The sequence below is a fragment of the Cucumis sativus genome, chromosome 5 (assembly GCF_000004075.3).
Source record: "Cucumis sativus cultivar 9930 chromosome 5, Cucumber_9930_V3, whole genome shotgun sequence".
Classification (NCBI taxonomy): domain Eukaryota; kingdom Viridiplantae; phylum Streptophyta; class Magnoliopsida; order Cucurbitales; family Cucurbitaceae; genus Cucumis; species Cucumis sativus.
Window position 1 is genome coordinate 2,577,231 of NC_026659.2, and position 25,448 is coordinate 2,602,678.

The 25,448-nt window shown below is 32.1% G+C and overlaps 3 protein-coding genes across 3 annotated transcripts; all 3 read right to left on the reverse strand.

Annotated features, from left to right (window-relative positions):
• Positions 1 to 6,685: 6,685 nt before the first annotated feature.
• LOC101215227 (acid beta-fructofuranosidase) lies at positions 6,686 to 10,015 on the reverse strand. The gene is made up of 7 exons (XM_004147540.3): positions 9,363 to 10,015; positions 9,066 to 9,074; positions 8,113 to 8,969; positions 7,869 to 8,030; positions 7,551 to 7,786; positions 7,377 to 7,464; positions 6,686 to 7,283 (listed from the first exon to the last, which is right to left on the reverse strand). Exons 1-7 carry the CDS (start codon positions 9,772 to 9,774, stop codon positions 6,990 to 6,992), a joined length of 2,058 nt encoding a protein of 685 aa, XP_004147588.1. The 5' UTR covers positions 9,775 to 10,015; the 3' UTR covers positions 6,686 to 6,989.
• Positions 10,016 to 12,042: 2,027 nt separating this feature from the next.
• Positions 12,043 to 16,216, reverse strand: LOC101215470 (transaldolase). Its single transcript, XM_004147541.3, has 13 exons — positions 16,031 to 16,216; positions 15,818 to 15,932; positions 15,635 to 15,713; positions 15,455 to 15,530; positions 15,227 to 15,310; positions 15,036 to 15,140; positions 14,565 to 14,645; positions 14,391 to 14,455; positions 13,567 to 13,636; positions 13,371 to 13,448; positions 12,948 to 13,045; positions 12,717 to 12,852; positions 12,043 to 12,441 (listed from the first exon to the last, which is right to left on the reverse strand). The coding sequence occupies exons 1-13, from the start codon at positions 16,112 to 16,114 to the stop codon at positions 12,295 to 12,297; spliced, it is 1,218 nt and encodes a 405-aa protein (XP_004147589.3). The 5' UTR covers positions 16,115 to 16,216; the 3' UTR covers positions 12,043 to 12,294.
• Positions 16,217 to 16,902: 686 nt separating this feature from the next.
• Positions 16,903 to 22,175, reverse strand: LOC101215700 (3-oxoacyl-[acyl-carrier-protein] synthase 3 A, chloroplastic). The gene is made up of 8 exons (XM_004147542.3): positions 21,516 to 22,175; positions 20,478 to 20,626; positions 19,983 to 20,122; positions 18,292 to 18,397; positions 18,086 to 18,204; positions 17,866 to 17,930; positions 17,564 to 17,786; positions 16,903 to 17,394 (listed from the first exon to the last, which is right to left on the reverse strand). Exons 1-8 carry the CDS (start codon positions 21,704 to 21,706, stop codon positions 17,173 to 17,175), a joined length of 1,215 nt encoding a protein of 404 aa, XP_004147590.2. The 5' UTR covers positions 21,707 to 22,175; the 3' UTR covers positions 16,903 to 17,172.
• Between the last annotated feature and the right edge of the window lie 3,273 nt (positions 22,176 to 25,448).

Sequence of the window (25,448 nt, forward strand, 5' to 3'; positions counted from 1 at the left end):
GAGCAATTGCGTTGGCTATTGGTTTTTTTTTTTTTTTCTGACTAAGATGGACATGGTTCTGTCGGTTACCGGTCACCCCTTAATTCACGTTCAAGCCAACGGAGAGGATAGAGAAAGAGATAGTAAGAGAGACAAACTCCATTACTCTCTAATTATTTTTATATTTTACTCTTTTTTATCATCTACGCAACTGTCTCTTTTTTATTATCTAACCTACACCTTTCTTTTTTATTTCTTTAATACAAAATTTAATTGGGTTACTAACAATTTTGTAATTGTAGAAGAAAAATGGATAGAGTATTTTAATTTATTATGTACGAAAATTATGTATTTATTAAGAACCAATCAAGGTATGGGGGATTCATGCAATACTTCTTTCCATTTTTGTTCTTATTAACTTTAGATGCTTTTATTTTTGTTTTTTTAACTTTCAAATCTCTATTTTGTACTCTATCATTTTTTAATAATTATTTTATTGATTTGGTTTGGTTTTGTTTTTAACAAATTCATAATCTTAAAATTATACACAAATAACTTTTATTAAGGCACCAAAGTGAAAAGAATTGACAATTTCATTAAAGAAAAAAGAAAGGCTAAAATGAGTATAAGTTAGTGTAATTTATGAGTTGATTTAAGGGGAGAGTATGATATTCTTAAACCTGATTGATAAGATTAATTGAGGTAAGGTGTGTAGTGTTATTTTTACAAGAAAAGGTTAGCAGCTCCAAAACATAATATTGAATTGTAATTGGTAAACTATTATATAAAATACATTAAATGTAAAAAATGAAAAAGAATGGGGAATGGGGAATGGACATAGAGAGAAGAGTCTGATATAAATAAATACATTGAAAGGGAAAGAAAATAATAAATACAAAGAAGAAGAAAAAGGGGGGAAACGGGAAACGGGAAACGGGAAGAAGGGTAATATAATATAAAATTTGGGAATTAACGTTTTTATAAAAAATCTGTCTGAAAGCGGCACGTGATTGCCAGCCGTTAACCATTTTGACGTCAACAATACTGGGCCCCCACCATAAATGTTTAACCCCTTTGTTTCTGTGGGCCCCTTTCTCTTTCTTTTTTCTTTTTTTTCTTTTGGCTCATACGTATTAATGAACATTAATAATTAAGATTAGAGAGTTATTAATGATTAAATTTCAAAATTTTGACACACCCATTCACTTTATTCCCCCTCCTTGTTTGCTTAATTTAATCAAAATTTAATTTTAGAATATGTATATTTTAAATGGAGTTATTAAATCTGATTGTTTTATTAGCTTTTGACCTATTTTTTTAGGTTCAATTTCATCTATGTTAGCCTTTGCATTACACTACTTTCATCTTTTTCATTGCTACGAGTATCCAAACTTTTGAATTTGGTATTTAAGAGGTTTTTGAATTTTGAATTTTCTTATTACTCGATTTTTTGTATGTTTGATAAATGTCATAAATAACTGATCTATAACATACTCCTCCTCAAAGTCCAATTTTCATCAATTCAACAAAAATTTAAGACCCTTCAATAAGTTGAGAGCCCAATAAATTTATAAGATCCAATGTTCTCATATAATCAACATATTTTGGAATAATGTTAAAGATAAACAAACTTCTTAGGATGCTTTTACAAACGCATTTCAAGAGTTTTTTACACGTTCTCAAGATTTTAAGATACTCATAAACAACATGTCCGCTTTTTCCTTCTTAAATCTAATTAATTAATTACAAGTCAAAGAATAGTAGTGAGGTTGTTTTTTTAACATTATATAAATTAAAAACATTTTCGAGTATAATTCCAAAAAAATAACATATAGTTATCCAAATATGTGTAAAATAATTATGAATATTTGAATAGGTAAGACATTTGTTACTTTAGACCTCTCAAATTTTGGACATTCAAACGATCAGTTATCTCCATTAAAAAAAAAAATCCACAAAAATTGATATTGGAAGTCTAAGGATTAAACAACTTTTATAATTTAGAGACAAATAGATGCATACATGAAAGTTAAATTATAAAAATATATTTTTGCATCAACTTGGCAAGAGATCCTATTCTTTGGTGGTAAAGGAACAATTGTAAATATATCAAACAGACTCAAGGTATAATTTGGAGAAACGATAAAATTTAGATTTAATTTTAAAAGTTTACTAATGATTGACCATATCACTTATAGAAGTTTAAGATTATAATAGAATATTATTGCTCAAATTTAAACACAATTGAAAAGATAATGTAAAGTCAAAATATTTGTCAAAGAGCATCGTTTAAAATAATAATGGACATGCTTATTTATTTTGGTTTCTCAATTTTCAAAACCTTTTTCTTATCCCATGTACATTAAAATGACAATTATTTTGGCATTTTCTCCATCATATTTCAACATCTAATACCTATTTTGTCAAATGCGATCATGTTCATATTAATATATAAATACATGTAGTCAAATTCAAGCTTTTAATCAATTAAAAAAATTAAATTAAAGGCAATGGGAAATCAAATTTTTTTGACTTTTTCTAAAATAGCAACAACTTGAAGAAAACTTATTAGGTGCAGAAAAATCAAAGCCACCATTTTTTTCCGGAGAGAGTGGACACAAGCAATAGCATCACAACAAAAAATTATGTATAAAATTATCAAACTCAATCATCATTCGAGCGAGATGATAAGTCGTTTCGTTCGACACTCTAAACCAAATAGAAAAAAAAGAATAGTTTGAAAGGTACATTTTAAAAGAATGAAAAGAAGCTAAAGTGAAAGATGTAGGAAAGGAATGGAAGCAGATTAATTAGAAAGTGAGGAGATAGACAAAGTTTCTTTTTCTTTGCCGTAAAAAACAAGAAAAGGGGGGAAGCAAAATAATGGGTACATTTAGGGCATTACATTATTAGGAGATGGTGGGCATAATTTTATTGATTAAAATTTGTAAGAAATTGAAATAATTGAATTAAATAAAATTAAAATTATTGAGATTGATATTGATATTTAAAAATTATTAAATGATAATACAAAGAAAGAGGATTAACTATTAAGGGTGGTGAAGGTGAAGGTGAAGGTGAAGGTGAAGGTGAGGTGAGGGCAGGCTGTCATTCAGAGTGAAACATCAATATCTATTGTACAAATTCTATAGGCCCATTTTAGACAATTTGTACCTTTAATTTACCTTTTTCAAATTTCACCCCTTTATGTAACTTTTGTTTCCACCAATCTATAATTTAACAAACCATTAGACATAGAGCTATTCAACGTTTAAACTCTTTTTTGGGAACTTAATTTCAAAAATTTAAAGGGGAAATTTATAATTTAAGTCCCCACATTTTTAAAGAGAAAAGAAAGAAAAAAAAGGTAATACGTTTTCTATTTCTTTTTCCATTTTGATAAAAGTGTTTTTCATTGAATTGAATATTTTTATGGGATAATTACAAACCCGAAAAATTGCACAAACCACCTCTAAAAATATGGACTTTAAAAATTACACGATCTATTTTTAACTTGTTCTATTACCTCCCTAACAAATATCTAAAAATTGATTGTTTAAATAATTTTAGTTATATATTTTGAGTTGAAATAACCAATAACTAACCATACTCATTTTCAATATAAAGTTGTAAAAGAGCATTATATTATGCACATGTTAACTCTTGTAGCCTTAATTTAGTGGTGTAGGAAACTTGCATCCAAACTTTGTATCATCTTCTTACTCCCATGTCGCTTGAGATTGCTTCTCCATTTTGGAACGATTGAATTAGGTTATTAATAGAGGCGTTTGCAAAAATAGCAATTTTTTTAATTATAGATTTGATATCACTACATTTTCTAAATTACAAAAATAGCAAAATTAAAAGTTGATAACCCTAGATAACTTTCTTATATCACTAATTCTTTGTCATATTCGCAATATGCAAAAAAATAGATGTCATTCATTACTTTTTTCTAAATATTTTGTCATTTGATACAATTTTATTCATTTATATGACATAAAAGATGTATAAGATAAAAGGGTCATATAAATAAGTAAAATTGTATCAAATATCATGTCAGGTTATTTTCTATTGATATAATTTGGTATGTTCTACTGATTGATTTAAAATTGAAAGGACTTTTTTATTTTTTACACGCGTTCTCCCATACCATGCTTGTTCACTTAGGTTTGGGTCTTACCTAAGGCAACTACCAATAATGTGAGTATATATACACATACTTATAGAATAAACAATATCTTGAAGTTAACTTTTGATTGTAGAGTTGAAAATATAAAAGAAGATGAAAAATGTATGGAGAGAGAGAAGAGGAGGGGAAATGATGGGTTGGCATTAGAATATAGAGCGTGGAGAGATGGGTGTAAAGTTTTGTTTGGTGGATGATTGTTCATCACCCATCACATGTAAACATCAAACCTTTCATATGCCAACTCATTATTTATACCCACCCACACCACCACCCTACTAAATCTTTACCTCATCACATACCTATTCCAATATTCATCTATTTATCTCTACACACCTTCCATTCTCATTTCAATACGCCAATACAAAATAACTTCGACTAAATAGTTTATATTTTTACTCTTAATTAATTATATTATACTAAAACAATGAATTTAAATAGCTTAGGAAAAAATTTAAAAAAAGTTGAACAATTTGGTAAGATATATATATAAAAAAAAAAAACAAAAAAACAAGAAAACTTAGTTCAAATATATAATTAAAAGATTATACAATAAAGTTTTCAAATGTGTCAAATCATGCCTGTATTAAGTAAGCGATCATACAAAACCTATAGAAATGTCATGCAGTGCCAATTTAGTCATGGATTGAAAACTACTATTCAGCCAAATATATTATAATAACAAGAAGGAAAAAAAAAGTACAAAAGCTATATATAAAAAAATGGCAATAATTAGAATTATAATTATAACACTTATATAAGTTTGATATTTAATTAATTATTTCCTTAAACTTGAGATGAGAGATTGGAATTAAAAAAAGAAAAAAGAAAAAACATTGTATCAAACTTTCAACCACTTGTCTACATTTTGATGTGTGTAAATAGGAAAAAGGGTACCATAAGTTGAAATAATTGAGCCATATCCAAAAGGGGAAAAGCTGTCAAATGGGTGCACAAAAATGAGGAAGCATAATTATAATTTTTTGGCTCCAATGTTTCCCAATATCTTTTAAAACCATATCATAAAAGTTTTGCCTCAAATTATACATTTTTCACTTTATTTTATTTTAATGTATGGCCGTTGGAATAGTAAAGTTTCCGAATCAATTTTAATTTATGTTTCATCACACAAGTATGTACTAATTCACGTACATGATTAAATATCTTTTTTTTTTTTTTCTCTTTACTTTAAATAAGTTGAATTCATGCCTCTATTTATGATAAGTGTTATTGTTCTCATAATTATCTTTATGGTATAACAAATTATAACAATCATAAAAACTATACCTATCTTTTAAAAGAACAAGTTCAAACATAAGTCATTCATCTATTGAATCACAATGTGTTTTGTTTAATTTTTCAAGTGCAAAATTTTAAAAATAAACATGTATTGCCTCTCTCAAAATTAACTTTTTTTTTAACAAATTTTTAATGGAAGAGTTAAATAAAAATATCTTTTTTGCAAAAACAATTTTTTCTCTAGTCAATCCAATTTGAATTTAGCTCCACCTAATCTTCACCTTTAAAGTCGAATATTTAATTTAATCTGTAGGGATAAATATTTTAGCAATAATAATTAAGGATACACCAAAATTTTAAAAAAAATTGCAAATATAGCAAAACTATCACTGATAGATTTGTATCGCTGATAGACTTCGTATAGTCTATCAGTGATAAACTTATAACATTGATAGAATTTGATAAATTTTGCTATATTTGTAAATTTTTTAAAATGTTTCTATATACTTAATTATTTTGAATCTAATTGATAAATTTGTAACTATGTCTAGTTTGTAACGAATAGTGAAAAGGGTTTGGATTAAATTGAAATAAGCCCAAGCAAAAAAAGTTGTTTGGGCTCAAAGTCACTAAACCCAACTGGCCAAATCTATACGGTATCCTCACAATCCTATAAATAGAAAGATAAAAATTTGTTAAAAAGAAAAAAAAAAATACTCCACTTTAATCATTTCAAAGTGAACAGAAAGTTAAAGCAATTTGTCAAAATTCAAGAAAATAAATTTTGAAGTTTAAATCTATTTGGAAGCTCAAACATACAATCAATCAAAAACTATTAATTTACTCTAAATGCATATTAACAAATCGGCTCACATAGAAAAAAAAAAACTATAAACAAAATGAAGTAAAGGAGAAAAGCTTGCATACTTACATTTTTTAAAATAACAAAATAAATTAACATCACTCATACAATGTCTATTATTGATAAAATTTGAATTTGAAACTTTTGCTACATATTTGTAAATATTTTATCAATATTTTATCAAGTTTGTTATTTTTTACAATTTTTGGGTTAAAAATGGTATAATTCATATAAAAATCAATAGAAATTATTTTAATTAAAAAAATCATTAACAACAAAATTTATTACACCTTTTAAATTATTTTAATTCAATGAAGCTCGTTAAATCCCTCCACAACACTTTTAAACGCCATTTCTAAAAAAATCAAACCTAAAATCTCAATAGGAAATGTAGAAACATTAAAAAAAGTAAAAGAGAGAAAAAAAATGTATGTTCATATTTGTGTTCTTCAAATAATTACAGAAAAATGGGAAATAATAAACTGAATATAATCATTTTATTCCTAAACATTCATGCCTTGAATATGTCATATTAAATATATCAACAAATATGACATATTTAACCATCTACATGTAAGAAACAAAAACACTATTCTCTTCCATCATCTTTCAAATGAATTTCATTTCACTACACAAATATAGAATTTATAGAAACGTCAAACATATGTACAAATAACTCTTCTTCTCTGCAGAATTTCTTCAGGCTTTACTTGTCTCGACTCAAACTTGCACATCCCATTTAATCAGATGCAACAATGAAACTAGTAGGAACAGGTAGATTGGTAACAAGACCACACAACTTTTGGATGAGTCGTGATCTCCACCGGGGTGGTATGGGCGGATAAATGCAGGATTCATCTGCCATATCGTGAGGGAGGCTGTAATATTCGTATCCTTAGCATTGTTGAATACGAAGAGCCGTGCAGCACCATAGATGGCTTTTGTTGGATAAACTCTTGATGTGATGCAAGTTCTTCCACCTTGAGCAAAACTTTCCACCACTGAATGATCAACCTGAATGGCCACACATGATTCAATCTCAACTCTGTTCAACTAACTGATTTGTTTACATGTGAATGAATGAAAGAAGGGACTCTTGGGACTTACAAGTATTCTTAAAGAGAACTTTTCACCCTCTAGTACTGGAACGGAACTTCCATAAATTGGCTTGTAAACGTCGTTAGCCTCCGAGGATCTGAAGCACCGAAATGTTTAGACTTTAGAGTTCATTCACTATCTCTATTTGGACAAAACTGAATTCGAATAGGAGAACTTGTATACCTTGATTCATCAGTGCAAAAGAAAGTCTTGAGAGTACCATTTTGGCCTTTTGCAACATAAAAGTAGACTGGAGTATGCTCGCTGAGGGTCTCGTCTGCAAGTACCAAAAGACCAAATGGTCCCAATGCGCCACGGATAGCTGCCCCACCCCTTCTTTGACAGCTGAATTCTACATTGGTTTCAATTGCCTTTGCCACAGCCTCCTTGTCCAACTCGAACTCAGCAAAAATATCTAGCTGGGGAGTTTCACCCTGATTGTTAGCAAGAAAATACATCTATCACATTGGCAATGATTGAAGATGTGTTGCAAAAACAAACCTGAGTTGATGAGCCAACTTCAAGGGGTACCACCGATCCTGGATGGATCACCAAATTGTGGAAGGCATGGCTTCTTTGTCTCAAGTTTTCTATCTCCTCCACTGGCCATTGGAGTAAATTGGTTCCAGTTTTGTTATCAAACAAAACAGTCCTTGGAATTCCCTGCCAAAACGCCTTTGTATTAGAATGCTACTAAAGATGAATCCATTAGATAATTTGGGAACTTATAAATGAATCAGCTTACTTGCAATGATGCCCATCCCTTCTGAACGTCAGCATATTCACTGTCAGCTTCTCCAATCCAACCCCACAAAACTCTTCTTCCTTTCTTATGATCAAAGAAAGACTTGGACGCATAGAATAACCCATAATCGTATCTCAAGCCAATCCCAACATCAATCTTGGGATTATCAGGAACCCAAGTAGCAGTCTTCTCATCATACGTTCCAAGTGAATAGTAATCGTGTCGATCATCATCAAGGCTTGTCTTTACAACATGCTTCACGTCAGGTCCATTAACTGAAGTATCCAACCCAATTTTCCCATCTTTAGATACAGGAAAGAAGTCTAGACATTCCCACATTCCAGTACCAGCAACAGCACAAAGCAGATTGTCCAACAACTGAAAATGTTTGAAGTCCTCAGTATCATACACTAAAGAGATCCCAGTTCTATTGACTTTTGATCCAATCGCTATCCGCCATTTTCCTTCGGATGTGAACCACGCAGTCGTGGGGTCACGGAAGTCCCTGAAATCAATGCCAGGTGGGGGAACAAGAACTGGATTACCAGAGAATTTGACCCAATCGATGAGCAAAGGATCAGACAAGTTGGCTGGATATGCCAGGTTTTGAACTTGGACATGCTCTTTTGTGGAGCCAGTGTAGAGCATCATGATTCGGCCATCAGGAAGAATAGTGGCAGAACCAGTCCAAACTCCATTAATATCATACCATTGGTCTGGAACTAAGGCCAATGGAAGGTGAAGCCAATGAATCAAATCTGTTGACACAGCATGCCCCCACACAATGTTTCCCCACACTGCAGCACGTGGATTGTACTGGTAGAAGAAATGGTACCAACCATTGTAATACAGAGGACCTATTACATTTTCAAGTTTCAATCATTACCCAAAAGGGGAGGCAAACACAATCAATACTCAATTCTGATTGATGAGGCAAAATAAAAATGGCTTACCATTAGGATCTGAACCAGAAACAAGTAGATTCCCCCAAGAAGCACAATCAGAAGTTGCAAAGAAGCAGAAAACAAAACAAAAACACACATTATAGAACATGTTATAGTGGTATATAGGATGAACATTGTTTTTTTCTTGCTTTGAAAAGTCAAAAAGGTAATGAATGACTTTCCATTCCACTTTTTGTTTGTTTCTTTCATTTGAAGATTCATAAACGTTCCACCATATCAAACCCACGTAATTATAAACAAGAAGAGATTTAATTCCTCAAAGAAAAAGGGAAAGAATAAGAATACCATTCATCCAATTCTCCTCTGGTTGGAAATGGAATGCGGTTCTCTGCCATGACAACATACTGTTATTCCAAGGAAAATAAGCGAGATTCTGTCCAATAAAGTGCCGGTTGGCCTTTTCCGATACACCTTCCGACACCCCACGTGACACCGGAGGCAATATCTCCGGCGACTTGGAGCTCAAGAACGAAAGTCCTGGAAATGTGGCAACAAAATCCACATTATTCTGAACGATAATGGCGACCAATAAGCAAACCAAGAAAAAGCCAGATGAAATCAAGAGGGTCCGCTTAACGGGTCGCCGTTGAATGGAGGGAGATTGAAGGGGATCGCCAGGAAGAGGACTGTAAAAAGGAAGATTTTCCGGGTGATGACCGGAGGCAAAGAAAGTAGGAAAATGATTAAAAGTCACCATATATGAATGGGAAGGGGAATGGTTTGAGATTAATGAGAATCAGGTGTTGATATTAAGCACTTACAAAAGAAAAGAAAAGAAAAGAAAAGAGAAGAGAAGAGAAAGGCAATAAAAATGGAAGGTATTGATTTGAAGGAGAAGGGGTATTATATTTAAATTTGTTTGGTTGTAGAGAAAGAAGAGTGGAGAGAGAAATTAGGGAAAGGGAAAGAAATGTGGGGCTTTGCTGATATACCAAAATGGAAGGAAGAATTTATATAGAAATGTATATAAAGATGAAAGAATTTATATAGAAATGGATATAATGGCAATTTGAACAACAAAAATGTTGTCTTTTTTCCACAATTCTTGGCTCTCCCAACTTCCGATATTCATTCGTTCTTAGATGAATCACATCCGATTTCCATCTCTTTTTTTCTCTTTCTTTCTTTCTTTCTCTCTTTCTTTCTAATAATCACTCTCTACTCTTTAATTATCAACACATACATCAAATTTACACTTGTCTTCTCCTTTTACCTTTATTAATCATTTGTAGAATTACTTTACATTTTCAAACAAATATCAGCACTTTAATGAAACAATTAACACAAACCACCCAAATTTCTATTCTAAGTTTTTGTTTTCTTTTTTCTTTTGAAGATTCATAATGTATTGATAGTAACTTAGAATTTAAAAATAAAAAATAAAAAAAAAATCAGCCATTTAATTTAAGGTACTTTCAAATAAATAAATAAAAATTGGATCGCACATTTTATAATTAGTTTTGAGTCGTTTTCATTTCATCCCTAGATTTCAAAATACTCCATTTTATCTTCAAGTATTTTTGCTTAAATCTAGTTTGAAATTGCCTTTTATTTGGCCTATAAGTATAAGGTTCGATATTTTACACGTTTACCCTTAATTTCTTTAGCTAATATAGTTTTATTTAGTATTTATTATTTATTATTAACTTTCACTTCAATTAATTTTAAATAGTAATGATGTTGAATTTTCTTTTATTAATTTTAATAGTGAAAAGATTGGCAAAAAGAATAATTTTAATAACATCTTAAAACCACGAGAACAAATATAAATTAAACACAAAATTTATAGATAAAGGTATAATATTTTAAATCAATCCGAAGTGTTTGGCTAATAGAATTTTTCATCAATTTTGAAAGCGAAAATGAGAGGAAAGAGGGCGATGTGTGATTATATAAAACCATTTATTTAGTACATTATAAGTATAAGTATTGAGATTGGAACTATAAAATATGATATGGGAAATTGTTGTTTGGTTATGGGATGAAAATGTATGAATAAAGATTCAATTGGTGTTTCCAATTTGCATATGCATCACTCCATTAGGTTCTCTACTATTTTGACTTTGGAACATGACGTTTTCTTGTCCTTTCATTATTTTTTTTTAATGGTCCTGATCCCAATGACCTAACTTTTATTAAACTCAAACGATATCAAACGGCTGAAACACTTTGGTGTACGAAATGAAATCTGACTCTAGCTTTTTCTCCATTGTCGCTCAACACTCCCTCAATAATAAACTTGTATGTATTACTAATAGACTCGTATGGTATGAGGAGAGACCATTGAGAAAATGTATGAGTGGTTTGGTTTTGTTAGGAATCGAATCATTTTGTGCTAACTAGGAGATTTAAATTAAAGTTGAGATGGGGGTATGCTGGTTGATATAGTATCTATCTACTACTAGGAATATTATTATGAATGCATTGCATTTCCAAAATCTAATTATATATGTATTTTAGATAACAAACAGCCCATTGTTTAGAGGATTTTCAGGAATTACGTTTACATATTTTAGGGCCAAAACCAACCCTCTAAAGTCTAAATATATGGTTTTCATGTAGATGAATGAGAAAGGAACAAAACAGCAGAGAATTCAGTATGGTATTTTATGAATTTACTCTTCGTTTTGATTCTTTCCCTGCTCGGGTATTGATCGGGATACCTTGGGGTGAATGTGTGTGACCGCATAATTTATAGTAATCCATAAACCTAAACTTTTAGATCAATTGGTAGTATATAATATTGTATCAAAATATGACATTCTACGTCAAAATGAGCTTACACATTGATAATTTGCGTGAAATTTAATCTTAGAGGTAAGAGATTCAATCTTTTATTCTCATAATCGTAGTACTAAATACAAATATAAAATATAGTTTTGAAAGTTTATTTTAAATAGTTTTTATAAAAAGAGTATAAATAAAAATAACTTTTTAAAGGGAAAAACACTTTTCTTCCACAGACTAATCCAAACATACCATTGGAAATTTAAAATAAGATGGTAGAGCGGGTAGCCACTTTCAATAATTTCTACAAAACAGAAAGTTGAAACGGAAGATTATACAACAAACACATCTGATTTTCTATCATTAAGGGGTATCAGAAAAGCAGAAGTTGTAGAACAGAATTTATTAGAGTATTCAGACACAAACCATTCACCAGCTCTTATTCATGAAGAAAAAGCAACATTTCTGTAAATACCAAAGGCCAAGGGTTTCATACATTTGGGGGTGGCCAAATCTTCTCGAAAAGCTCCTCAACTCGCTTTGTTTGGTCAGCATAACCTTCCAAACCATTAGCAAGCAGCTGCAAAGCTGCAGGCCCCATTCCTGATGCAAGGCTTAATTGGTCCCATTTTTTTACCTGCAAAAATTATTCATTTTCCAATTATACATACCCATTTGATGAATTTTGTAAGAGTTTTCCAAACTTGAAAATTAGCAACTGATGCCTTCAGATAAAATAACATCATTATAGATTTCATTTCACACAAACACTTTTCAAAGTTCTACCTCTTCCATAGGATATAACATTTCTTGACAAAAATAAACAAAGTTGAATAAGGCAATTTCTTGACACTCATGTTATAAAAAGCCTAATGTGCGAGTATAATTGAAGGTCAAGGAAGGAAAATGGACCTCGTCCTCACTGAAAATGTAATTAGCTGCGGACTGCGGAGAGAGTTTCCTAATAAAAGAGTACTTATCATCCGGAGTGGTAACTGATTCTTTAAGGGACTGCAATACCTTCAATGGAGCAATGATATAATCCACGCTGAAGGAAGAAGAAAATGGTGATGTTAGCAGGAAACGTATTTAGACAAGTATGACAATTTCACAAATTTTCATTGATGCTATCATATGATTTACCCCAGAAGACTGAATAAATCTTGCTTATTCCTAACTGCTGCTGCCATCAACTTTGATCTGTATCCATATTTGTGAATGTAATGGTGAGCCTTTGTCACCTGCAATAATGGAAGGGCCATTGTATGAGCATTCTTTGTACCGTTCTGTTCAATTTCTTGACTCAGTAAAAAGATGCTGAACAGATTTGAGAAATATCGAAATAGTGTTTGGATAGAAAACTCCAATTACCACCTTAATGTCACAAAACTATGGGCTTAATGTCACAAATGACAAAACAGTGATAAGTGGAACTGTAGATATATTGTACTCAACAAATTGTCTGCTTGACATTCTAGAATGAAGTGACGCTTGGGGGTAGAGAAAATAATTGAATAAAATGGACAGTATTTCTTCAGCTGAACATCATTATCCAAGTCAACTAACCAAAGCCAGCCCAGGATCCTCTCCTCTTTTGAGTGCAGCTTCTATTTCAGGGTCACCAGAGTGATTCCGAGCCCAATCCTGAAGGGTAGTTATGTGTATCAGCAATGTAAAATAAAAAGTTTCTGAGTAACATCATGAATTCAACAAGATAATTTAAGTGTTTCTGATTAGTATTAGAAAGAGGTAAGAAAATTACACGTAGACGACCAACAAAAATCTGAATGACAGAGGCACCAGCTTGAGCAGCAGCTGCTGCTTGGGCAAAGCTAAAGAAACATGGAGAGAGACTGTCAATAAAATATGAGAGCTAAAAATGAATACAATAAGGGTATTGGTTGACTCGTGTTTTTCCTAGTGTGATAGGCACTGGCAAGGCGATGGCAGTTGAAATAGACCACATATTCTAACTGAATTTATCATATGCTAAAAATCTTCTTGATTTTGTTTCATCTTAATTATATTGAACAACATTGATTTGACAAAAGAGAATTTCCAGGAACTAAGATTAATGATTAATGCGGGATAATTATCAGTTGGACAGGACAGCACCATGGTAATACTTATTTTACATTTTATACAATGCAATCGGTTAGACCATACAGAGAGAGAGCCAACGATATACAATCTCCATGTTTTAGCTTGAGGAATGAATTAGTTGGTAAGCATGAGGCGAAGGCTTGACATAACAGTTAGTACATGAAAGGGTATATATGTAGACTGACAGAGAGATAGGAAGATAGACATCTGTATCATATATACATAAAAAGATTGGCATATAATCATAACAATTAATGAGAAGCAAAAACATGTCAAATAAGTCCCTAATCTTTCAATTTTGTGTCTAAAAGGTCTCTAAGCTAAAAAAATGTTGAATAAGTCCTTTAGCTTTTAATTTTCTGTCTGATAGATCCCTAAAATATTAAAAAAAAAAAAAATCAGGATCCCAAACTTGCAATTTAGTGTCTAACGTATTTCCAAATAAAGCACAAAATAGGTCCTTGAGCAAGGAGGTTAGAATACCTATATACAAAAGTCAAATGTGTCTGTATTCCCTCTGATTCCAACAATCTTGAGGCCTCAATACCCTAATATCGTAATTGTTGGTTTGCTGATCAGTATCATGACCCCAGATCCATAAAATAAAATTTTCATAATCAACAAGACAGACTGTTCTGCCCATAAGTCAGAATTCACCTGCCAAGTTGCTGGAATTTTGAACAACAACCGCTCAGGAGGAACATTGATTTCATTGTACAATTTCAGCAGGTCATGCACCTTTGATCCACAAACAAAAAACTATAAAATTTCTAGGTACACAAGTGAAACATCCAACATCTGCATATGATTTATACATCCCTGTAAACTAGACACACAAGCATACCCATTGTACTGAATGGGTAAAATTATTATGCAATATGAAAACTCTGACGAATTGAAGAATCTCTAGTTAGAATGCTAAAATCGATATTCAATCATTTAGATCCTCCCAAAGGAAATCATTATTGAAACAGAACAAATATAAAAGATTGAAAAAAACTAGAGGTTCCCCCAAATGAAAAAAGAATTAGTTCCAAAAGATCACACAAGCTAGGAAAATAAGGCTAGATCCGACATGATTGAAGTTATGTAATGGTTTACAAGGATGAGACTTAAAGAAGGCTAAACCTTTTTTATAATGCCATGTGTGTCATACGCAACACGCGCATCCACCTCAGTCGAAACACGTCCAGGAACTAGTTTTGCCAAATCACCACCAACATTTACTAGAGCCTGCAAATCGACCCAACTTACCATTTATTGATCTCTTCAAAATAGTGAAATATTTCCAACAAACAAGGTAAAATGAAAGAATCAACCTTGTTAAAAATACAGGAATATTTCAATTGGGGGTTGTCTAGCCCAAAACATTCGGAATCAGCCAATGCCATATCAACCGCATTCTGTAGAATGTCAGAAAATTCAAATTTGAATTGCAACACCATAACAATAAATAGACCAAATGGTGAAGCTATTATCTAATAAATAGAAAATTCCATTTTGTAACTATTATCTAAAACAAAGAAAAAGAACACTGAATCGCCTACTCTAAATATGGTATCAGGAAGGCCACATATGCCCAGAAGGAGAGAAGAGCTAACAGTAGCAGCAGTAGGAGGAAACCTGCAGTTCCAAATTAGAAATATAATCTCACAATTCCAAACAAGCACATCCAACTAGATTTGAATCAAATGATAAGAATGTAACTAGAGGGTTGGAAATTATACCTCTCGAAATCGTCAAAAACGACAGTGTCAGGAACGATCTGACTGAAGCTAGAAACAGCGTCTAACTCAGATGTCAAACCTGAAAACAAGAACATGGGGAGGTAAAAAAAAAAAAAACAGCACGTTGTTGAGCTGAAAATAACGGTAAAGGGTAAAGAGAGAGAGAGAAAAAAAAAAAAAAACCGGTGTCGAGGGAAGAGGAGAAGCCGGAGGAAGCAGAAGTTAAAGGAAGAGATGTAGGGGAATGGGAAATTAGAATGGAGGGTGTGAATAATCCAGCTGAGAAGCCCAATTTTTTCTGAAGAGGAAAGATTTGAAGGATTGAATCAGTCAGCTCACCGATATCATAATGAAGGATTATGGTAAATGTAAAAAGAAAAGATAAGGGAAATTGACCTGAAGGAAGGAAGAGGAGGAGGGCGACGGCGAGAGAGACGGGGGGATGGTTGCAGACGGCGGAGATTGCAAAGAGAATGACATTTTGGAAATGGAAACGGAAACGGAATTGGGAGTGAGAGTGAGTGAAAGACCGTTAAAATGAGATTGAGACGAAATAAATATTCTCTCTTTTTCACTTCACATTTCTAAAACTAAACGCCTTTTTCCTCAATATCAACCTTCCCAACACAAATCATTATTACACCCCCATAAACCAACAACCTTTATTAAAATTTTAGATTCACAACTTATTATATACAATCTAAAATTTTCCAATATTTTGTAAATATTATTATTTACAACTCATTTTTCTTTTATTAATTCTTAAAACATATATATCTATTTTTAAATATAACCAAATATCTTTAAACCTATTTGGAATACATTTTATATTTCACTATATTTATAGATATTTTTAGAAATTTTTTCATTTGAAATAATTTTTCAATATTAATAAATCTCTATTAAATTAAATTATATTCCAATGAGACATTAGATTTCCAAATTGAGTTCAAAGACGTATTAATACTAACATCTAATATAAATGTATTAATACTAACATCTAATATAAATGTTTTAAGTAGTAGATAGACTTTTAACTCTAAAAGTAAATGGAGAATTTCCTTAAAATCTAACTTAAAAGAGTAACAATCATGACCACTAGAACAATACCAATAGTCTATAATTTTGATTAAAGAAACAAAAGCCTGAATTTTATTTGTAATTCAAAATAACAAGATATAATGATTTCATTCATAAAGATTAAAGAAAAAAAAAGATTTATCTTCCCTAATCAAGATAGATTTGACAAGAACAGAGGTTGAGAAAAGTGGAAAAAGAGAGAAGAAGGGGGTTACATTAAATTAAGCAGCACTCAATTATTTGTGAGTCAGAAGGAAAGAATGAAAGTTCAGCTCTAGTGTTCAAAATCTCTAAAAAGAAAGGAAAAAAAAACCAAACAAACAAGTAGAAGAAGCCAAGGGGGATTGGATTGTCATCAAGCTAGTGTCACTGTCATTGCAGCATCCCAAAATCTGCAATAACATATACATTTTCTCTTCTTACTTCTAGTAGAAGATGATATTTGGGACTTTCAAGTTTCAACCCCATCTAAGAATTGCAGACCCCCAGGTTAGACCTGCCCCGAAACCTGAAGTTGCAATTGTATGCCCCGCCTTCACCTTCCCACTTCGAACTGCTTCGTCCAATGCCAATGGAATGGAAGCTGCACTTGTGTTACCGTAGTTTGCCAGATTCGATATCACACGCTCTGATGGAACCTCTAATCGAGCAGCTACTGCATCGATGATCCTTTGGTTCGCCTGCATATTTTTTAATGAAGATTTTAAGTAAATACTTTGTTATTGAATCCCTACACAGAACTTTTTAAGTCACAGTTGAATTTAGAATTAAGAAGATTAATCAGTTCGGCTGGATTTTCCCTGTTTCAATTCAAACTTTAAACTAAAGACAATAAAGTCCCACAGATACCTGATGTAACAACAACCAATCAATGTTAGATGCATTTAGACCAGCTTGTTGAAGGGCAGCCTCGATTGACTGTGGCACACAGCGAACAGCAAATCGAAACACCTCCTTGCCGTTCATATGAATACAAGAATATGACACATTTTTGGGAGGAAAACCAGCCACAAAGCCGTTAGAACCCAAACTTTTATCAGTTTCCTTTTCCTTGATCCCAGCATTCAAATGCCTGTTCCAGACTTACGTTTCTAATCATACACCTCACGAAACCATAAAATGGAACAAGGAAAAATATCAGAAAAGCACACCTTTGGCCATCCCCATCACTGTGCAAGTCAAAACCAAATAAACCATCATCCTCAGTATCACATGCCTGAAACCAAATAAATTGTTGAAAGAAATTCTTAAGTAATTCCACTTGTTTCGTAGGAAATAAACGTTAGCAATAAGATGTAACATATTACATACGTCAGAACCTTATTACAAAACGGTTTCTATTGTTTACTGTCCTCACTATAGAACTTATACCTGCAGTAGTACAGCACCAGCAGCATCTCCAAAAAGAATGCAGGATGCTCTATCAGACCAGTCGACATAGCGAGAAAGAGCATCAGCACCAATGACAAGAACATTAGAAAATCCACCTCCTGCAGTTATAGGTAAGGTAGTTTATTGCTTTAAAACCCAAGGGGAAAATTGATCTAAGCAACAGGACTAAAACAAAGATTCTTTACCCCTTATGTGACAAGCAGCAGATACTAAACCCAGTAGAAATCCACTACATGCAGCTGTTATATCATAAGACAGAGGATTTCTTTTACAACCAAGAGCTTTTTGGACCTGGAATGCAGTGGAGGGCAATTAGAAAAGCATGTGATTTAGATAAATCCAGTAATATCCACGGAAAAATCAATCGAAGGTGAAGTTTGCTAAAATAGAACAATTGCAAAATACGTATCTTTGGTAAAGTACAAACATGGTTGATCAGCAAAATGGCATCAGTACAATAACAAGACAACAAGACACAGAAATAACCAATTTTGGGGTTTGGATAGTTAATGCATATCTTGTTTTTTTTCTCTTGTTTGTAGCTTTCTGGGGAATAGGCTGCTCAGCTTGTTTGGTGTTGCCTAGTAAAGCTCCGGATCCCTTCCATCAGCTCATCAACTCATCATTGTCATAAAAAAACCCTTACCCTAAAGCACCAGCGAAATTTTTTTGGTCCAATGGTGGCTATGCCCTCCTCTAACGGTTTTGGTTTAAAAGGAATTCCAAAATCTTTCTTAATCAAAAGACAAACAAGGATGTTTTTTGGGACTTGATTACCTTTTTTGCTTCTACTAGGTCGTTTTCTTCTTCATTTTTTTTTTTCATTTTGTTGCTGTAATTATAGACTGACACAGATTTACTCTAGTTAGGTCTCCTTTTTTAAACCGTGTGTATGTGGGACATCTAATGTCCCCCTCCTTTTGTATTTCTCTCTTTGATTATGAAAGTTTTGTTTATTATTAAAATAAATTAAATTAAATGTGTGTGTATATATAAAGGGAAAAAAAGGATTTCATCACTTATATAAACTATTATTAAACCACCAATTCACCCAAAAGCTTAAGTTGGTGATTGAAGGCAAATTTAATTATATATCACCAACAATAAGTTGAGGAGGTACAATCTAAATCCAAACTAGAAGTTAAGTTTAAGTCAAATATATCACCAACAATAATGTAATCTTTTAAGCCAAATATTACATTCTTATTTCAACTTGTATAAGCAAAGCACGAGAGAAGTTGGTGAAATTCATAACAAATTTTACCATCCAAATTAGTTGTGCAAACATTGATAGGGAAAGAACACCTTAGACAAGCTTCAAGGCAAAGGCAATATACAAGAATCATGTAAATCTTCTTCAATAGTTGCTCAATAGCTATGCAAACAAGAACTAGGGACAAAATCTTCAAAATAGAAAGGAATCAGTGGATTTAGTTTTCTTATATGTCCGTGAGTGTTCAAGCTTGCTTGTGCGTATCTCCGCTAATCTTATGGAACAATCAATAGACTCTCCTACATTTTGTTGATAAAGGAAACATGATTTTAAATCTTTAGTTAGTGGCATAGTTTGAAACTATCCCCTCCAAGCTCATTTTTCTCATTGCCCCAACTACCTCCAAGTCAACCTGTGGTGGTTAGAAGAAGCAATGGATTTTTATGAATGGAAACAGCTATATAACCGCCCTAATTAGGTGGCATAGTAGAATGGGGAGAAAAAGAATGATTCTCACTCCATATCCCCACAAAAGACAGTAACGGAACTTTCCAGAATCCAGAGAACCAAGCAACACATGTAGTTCAGTTATGAACTTATGTCTTCTACTTCATATCGAATTATTATTTAAATATTGGGATAAATGATCTGCGAAACACATACCTGTGGAGCATTGCCAAAAAGATCCTCTGGTGTCGAAGTGCACATTAATACCAAGTCTACATCATCAGGTTCAACTTGAGCCATTTGAAGAGCTCCTCTTGCTGCCTCTGCTGCCAAAGCTGTCAGGCTACCATCCTTGCCTGTGAATCGGAAGAAGAAAGCTTAAGTCTTAAAACCACCATCCCATGAGCAGAAAAGGCTACGAACCTTGAAACTAGAAAGCCACGAAGTTGTCGACTTGACATTCTGTTATTCAAAAGAACTCATGAAAGGCTACTTAGTAAATTAGGATCATCATGAAAGATATATTGTACAAGGAAATCAAATAAAGAAGTGAAATAATTGGCTAGTAAGATCCATATAACAAGTTCAAGAGTAACTGTGCTACGGTTACTATCTAAACTCTAAACAACAAGTGAACGAAGTCATGCAATTATGGTAAGTTGTTCATTTGGTTGTAGACTCCTACTGTTTACTTCATGAGGTAGCACACACCTGCAATCACCCTTCGATTGCGAATACCAGTGCGAACAGATATCCATTCATCATTTGTATCAACCAATTTTGCAAGATCGTCATTTGAAATCTGAAGACTTGGTACAGCTGAACCACACCCAACTAGCTTGCAGCCTCTGGTGAGGATCCTGTAAAAGTAAATTTTTTTTCCTTTTTAGCATGACCATCTTAATCAGCAAAAGAACATACAGAGGTTCTCTCGAAAAGAATTTTGTCCAAAAAAAGAGATCATATAGAGGGTTATCTCCTAACTAAAAGTACTATTTTTATCCTTTTATTGATAACCTTTTATTGATGTAGCAAATGTCTTTATCATAAGATGAAGGCCTGAGCTTATCACTCTAATTTTTATCCCAAGTTAAACGCCAGTTGCAAAAGGACGTAATGGGGAAAACATGAAGGCACCAAACTAGTTAAATGTCAAATTGTTCTTCCAGAATTTTCTTTCCTTCATATCCGTAAAAGTCTGGACCAGCTTTCACACATTTGAACCATTCTCACAATCTCACTGCAGTCAGTTTGCACGAAAATATTCTTCCAGAAAATTGAAACAAAAATGTGGACCATCTTTCACAAATCTAGATAAACAAGATAAAATCTGCTCCGAGCTATCCTCTAAAATGCATGACTATTGTAAGTTGTCTCCCAAGTATCCAGATACTGTAAAAAGTCCAGACAGCTACACTCTCTATAATCACAAATCCAAATCCAAAACCACACCAACTACCGCCACTGTTCTACCCGCCGAGAAGGTTCAAATAAATTATCATCTCAGGAGTTTGTGCTAAATTCTAGGTACATGATGATTCAACTATAGATTTTCTTGCACTAATCCACGAAATTCATTCATTCAAATTAAGTTCCAGTAACAACTCGTAAACAATGCTAGCAATCTCAACCCCCTCAAATGAGCAGGAAACTATGCCGCTCTCAAGAACCATTTCAATCCAGAAGAAACCAATGAAACAACCAAACCAGATAGAAACTGAAGATGAAAAAGAAGATATAGTAATTTACCTGGGCACACGAGATTCAGAAGGGGAAGCTCCAGAAGAAACCTTCTCTGCGCCGATAGAACTAGAACAGAATATTACTTTAGGAATTCTATCAGATGATCTAAACCCAGATCGAAAACAGGCTCCTAATGGAAAATTCCTCGTCCTTAGACTCGGGACTGACGTTGCAAAGAACCCAGATGTATTTGCCATTGTACTAAACACTGAGAACCCACAACACAAAAAAAAAAACAAAGAGAGACTTGGGAAAGTAACAACAACTTAAAAAAAGTGAAAAATGGGATGAAAACAGCATTCAAACCCAGAACCCATAAGACGGAGAAAAAAAAATGGAAATGGCGATTTTCGATGCTTATTCTGCAAAAAATCCTAGAAAAGTCCGAGAAAAAGAAAAGAGAGACAGAGGAGAAAGGGAAAAAAGAGAAAATGGGGGCGATTACTCCAAAACCCAAATAGCGGAAACTCCAATGTTTAGCAAATTCAGCTGAAACAGGAAGGATCAGACATGCATTGCCTTGCCCTTTCCCCCACCAAGATTTGATTTTTCATTTATAAAGTCTCTTGTAGTTAGAAGGAAAAAGAGAAACGTATAAATCTTTCTCCTCTAACGCATAAAATAATTTCACTGCTTCGCAAGTCTAAAATTACTTTGAACTCCCTAATGTTCGTGATGCAACTCCCATTTTCCTTATGCCTATTATGTAATCTCACAATCTGAGGCTGAAAGTTGTTTAGCTACTTTCGTAGTCTCGTTTTTCAAATTAGTTGCCTCCTCAATTTTCTTTTTCTATTCAAAATTTATTCTCTTTCTTTTTCTCCTTCAACCATCACATACAATTGATGTAAACACACAAATACATACTTCCACTAGTTTTGTGCAACAATTCGCTCCACCTTATAGTATTTAGGTATAAATAAGCTTAAGTGAGACTAATTTTTAGGTATTCTCATATAACTTGAATTTAAAATATGTAAAAAGATGTACAAATATTTATTTGAGAAAAAAAAAGATTGACAAATTATATTTTAACTTTTCTCAACCAACACTTATTTTGTGTAGTTAATGCTTTAATAATGGTTTATTAATGTTCTAATAGTGTAGGTTTATAAATAGTCATTCTTTATTAATGTTTTGTAAATGACTTTATATAATATAAGGAAAGAAATATGATGGTCAAAAGATTAGTCATCTAAACTCAATTCAATAGGATACACTCCTTTGATTTAAATTATGATCAACTTCATGTAAACCTAATCCTTTATCTCAATTGGGATTAGTTGTTGTCTCTTTTTAATGAATTATTTTAACTCCTCTGAATGTAATGAATTTATGTATCATATATTTTGGTTATGTGTTTGAGTTGGTGAAATTAATATTAATTTTATATGTTTTACCTATTAATTCATTACTTCAATCAATCAAAGTTTGGAAGGTTATTGAAAATCTTTCTTGGTAACTACTTTTAAACCATCTATGCTTCAATTATAATAACTACAGACTTTAAAGAGTAGTGATGAACACTGAGGGACGTATATACTTAGATGTCAAATGTATAGGAAGATTCATTAGTAAAATGTTGAAATTACTTTTTGTCCATCCAACTCAAATAATACAATTGTCAATAAATAAATTAGATGAATTAATTATACCTTCTGATATGATATTAATGATGGAAAAATAGGCACGTGGAGCGAAAATTGGATCAAGTTTTACCATAATTGTACTAAGTTAACGTGGATAAACCCTAAAATAAAATCAAATTAGGATTTGGTGATTATACATATCTTTGTAGTTCCTAATTTGCTCGTTACTTTTCACGAACATGAACTCGGACCGCCCGATCTAGCGTTCATTATCCACTATTATTTGGACTTAAAATCAAGTCGTAGGATCCGATGAGTGGAAGATTTGTGTGTGAGAGAGAGATGGAAATTGAAGGTTGGACTTAAGGTTGAGAGTTGGAGAGAAAATAATTTTAGTGATTTTTTTTTCTAAAAGACAATAACTTAAATTGTCAAAAAAAATTCCATTTGGTGTGATCGTCATGAACCTCCACTTAACTAACTAATGGTTAGTAAAATTATACAACGTTGTACTTTCTCTTAGTCGGCTTTGTGTCATCACTATCAACCTCTACATAGCTCACTAAGAGTTAGTGAGATTATCTCGAAATTGAATTTCTCTTTTACCAACGAGAGGGTGGGACCCTTTGTTCAAGACTTAGATTTAATGTTTAAGGGAACATCATATTTTACTAACTCTATAATGAGTATAAGTGAAATTTCGTCTTGCACCACATGTCTCTAACTGTACACTCAATTTTACCTCTGAAATGCAAAACTTGTTGGGTCAACGTTGATGAGTTGCCCTCACCTATATAAATCTAAGGATAATGTCGTGTGAACATGAGTTTATAGTTAGCTTAGAAAAATTAAGTTACCTAGGTGATTAATAATCGATATAGTCAATTTTATATCGTAAACGGTGTTATAACTTAAAAGTGATTATTTCATGCTTCAATCTTATGTAAACTCTTTACATATGATGGCCTCCACTTTGATGTCTCTACGTAAACGATTTAAATTCACATCATTTTTATTAATTACAAAGCGAACCATATTCGTAATGTCTCCAAAATAAGGTGTCTAACGTTTTATTCATATACTATATATCGTTTAAGCTATGCACTCGAACTTGGTCCATATTTAATGGGATTTTTTCTATTAAAATAAATCAAATTACAAACAACAAAAATCCAAACTTTGTAGATAACTACAAAAAAACATTACAAAATATCGTTAACATAAATCATTCTCAGGTCAAGAAACATCAAGTAATAAAGTCTGAAGATGATTGATTCTTTAAAACTTTTGTATGCAACACAGTGCGCCGATGCATTTTAACTACAACAAATATCAGAAAAATCATAAACCCATGGTAAAGAAGTTTGATGAGACTTTAGAGGAATCAACAGCAACAAAATCATTCACCATAGAAAGCAATCAAATTCAACCTATTGAAGTGATACTCTCGATCACACCTTATTCAAAAAGTTTGAGAAAGTGACCAAATTCCGATTGGTCCAAGGCCCAATGGGCCTATATTGGGTCCAAAAGATATTGACATACGCATGTTTGAACGGAATTCAAGATTCCAAGCGTATTTTAACGGTGAAATTCGGAAATGTCATGGATTATTTACACATAAGAAAAGGTAAATAAATTTTGCTATATTTTATAAATTAAAACGTTTCTTGTTACAATATATTGTAATTTTAGAAATAATAACTAAATATATTGTAATATTTTTTTAGAAAAGAATACAAATATAATAATTTGATAGACTTTTTTTAATGATAAATTCTTACAATATATTACCAATATTTGTAACATAGTGTGTTATGTGATAATTTTGATAAATTTTATATTTACTATTTTTAAAAACTGTTATTATGTAAACTAATATTTTAAATCTAATTAATATTTCAAAATTAAAACAGATTGATCCATACATTTTCTTTAATAGGCACTATATGTGTTTCATAAAAAAAGAAATAGGCAGTATGTGATCTTTAAGAAAAATAGGCCTCCATTTTTTTTACTAATGAATTTGGTACCGACTAACACATTTCATTACATTTATGACAAATCAGTAGTTTTTTTTTTTTTACTTGAATAGCATTGTCCCTCTTCTATAAAGTAATAACATCCCTAAAATAATAAATTTTCCCTCTCTCAAGAAACAGAAACAGAAACAAAAATAAAATTTACTGTGTTTGACTTGAGCCCAAGGGGTAGATCAATACTTCTGGTAAATTAATAAGATAATAACTTTTTGAAGGCCCATATATAAATTTATGGTCCCTTCAATACTATAAATTAATAATTTCATAAAATTACACATATAATTGGAACAACTTGGTAAAATATGATT

Bases quoted from the DNA above. Each gene is read 5' to 3' on its own strand.
- LOC101215227 (XM_004147540.3), bottom strand. From the start codon at position 9,774: ATGGTGACTTTTAATCATTTTCCTACTTTCTTTGCCTCCGGTCATCAC. The intron at 8,031-8,112 runs GTAAGCTGATTC...GCGTTTTGGCAG, and splicing joins AGGGATGGGCATCATTGCAA to GGAATTCCAAGGACTGTTTT. The intron at 7,284-7,376 runs GTAAGTCCCAAG...GTGGCCATTCAG, and splicing joins AGTTCTCTTTAAGAATACTT to GTTGATCATTCAGTGGTGGA.
- LOC101215470 (XM_004147541.3), bottom strand. From the start codon at position 16,114: ATGTCATTCTCTTTGCAATCTCCGCCGTCTGCAACCATCCCCCCGTCT. The intron at 15,531-15,634 runs GTATAATTTCCA...TTGGAACTGCAG, and splicing joins GTTTTTGACGATTTCGAGAG to GTTTCCTCCTACTGCTGCTA. The intron at 14,646-15,035 runs GTTTAGCCTTCT...TGTGGATCAAAG, and splicing joins CACATGGCATTATAAAAAAG to GTGCATGACCTGCTGAAATT.
- LOC101215700 (XM_004147542.3), bottom strand. From the start codon at position 21,706: ATGGCAAATACATCTGGGTTCTTTGCAACGTCAGTCCCGAGTCTAAGG. The intron at 20,123-20,477 runs GTGTGTGCTACC...TCCGATTCACAG, and splicing joins CAATCGAAGGGTGATTGCAG to GCAAGGATGGTAGCCTGACA. The intron at 17,395-17,563 runs GTATCTGTGGGA...AAAAATATGCAG, and splicing joins ATTGGTTGTTGTTACATCAG to GCGAACCAAAGGATCATCGA.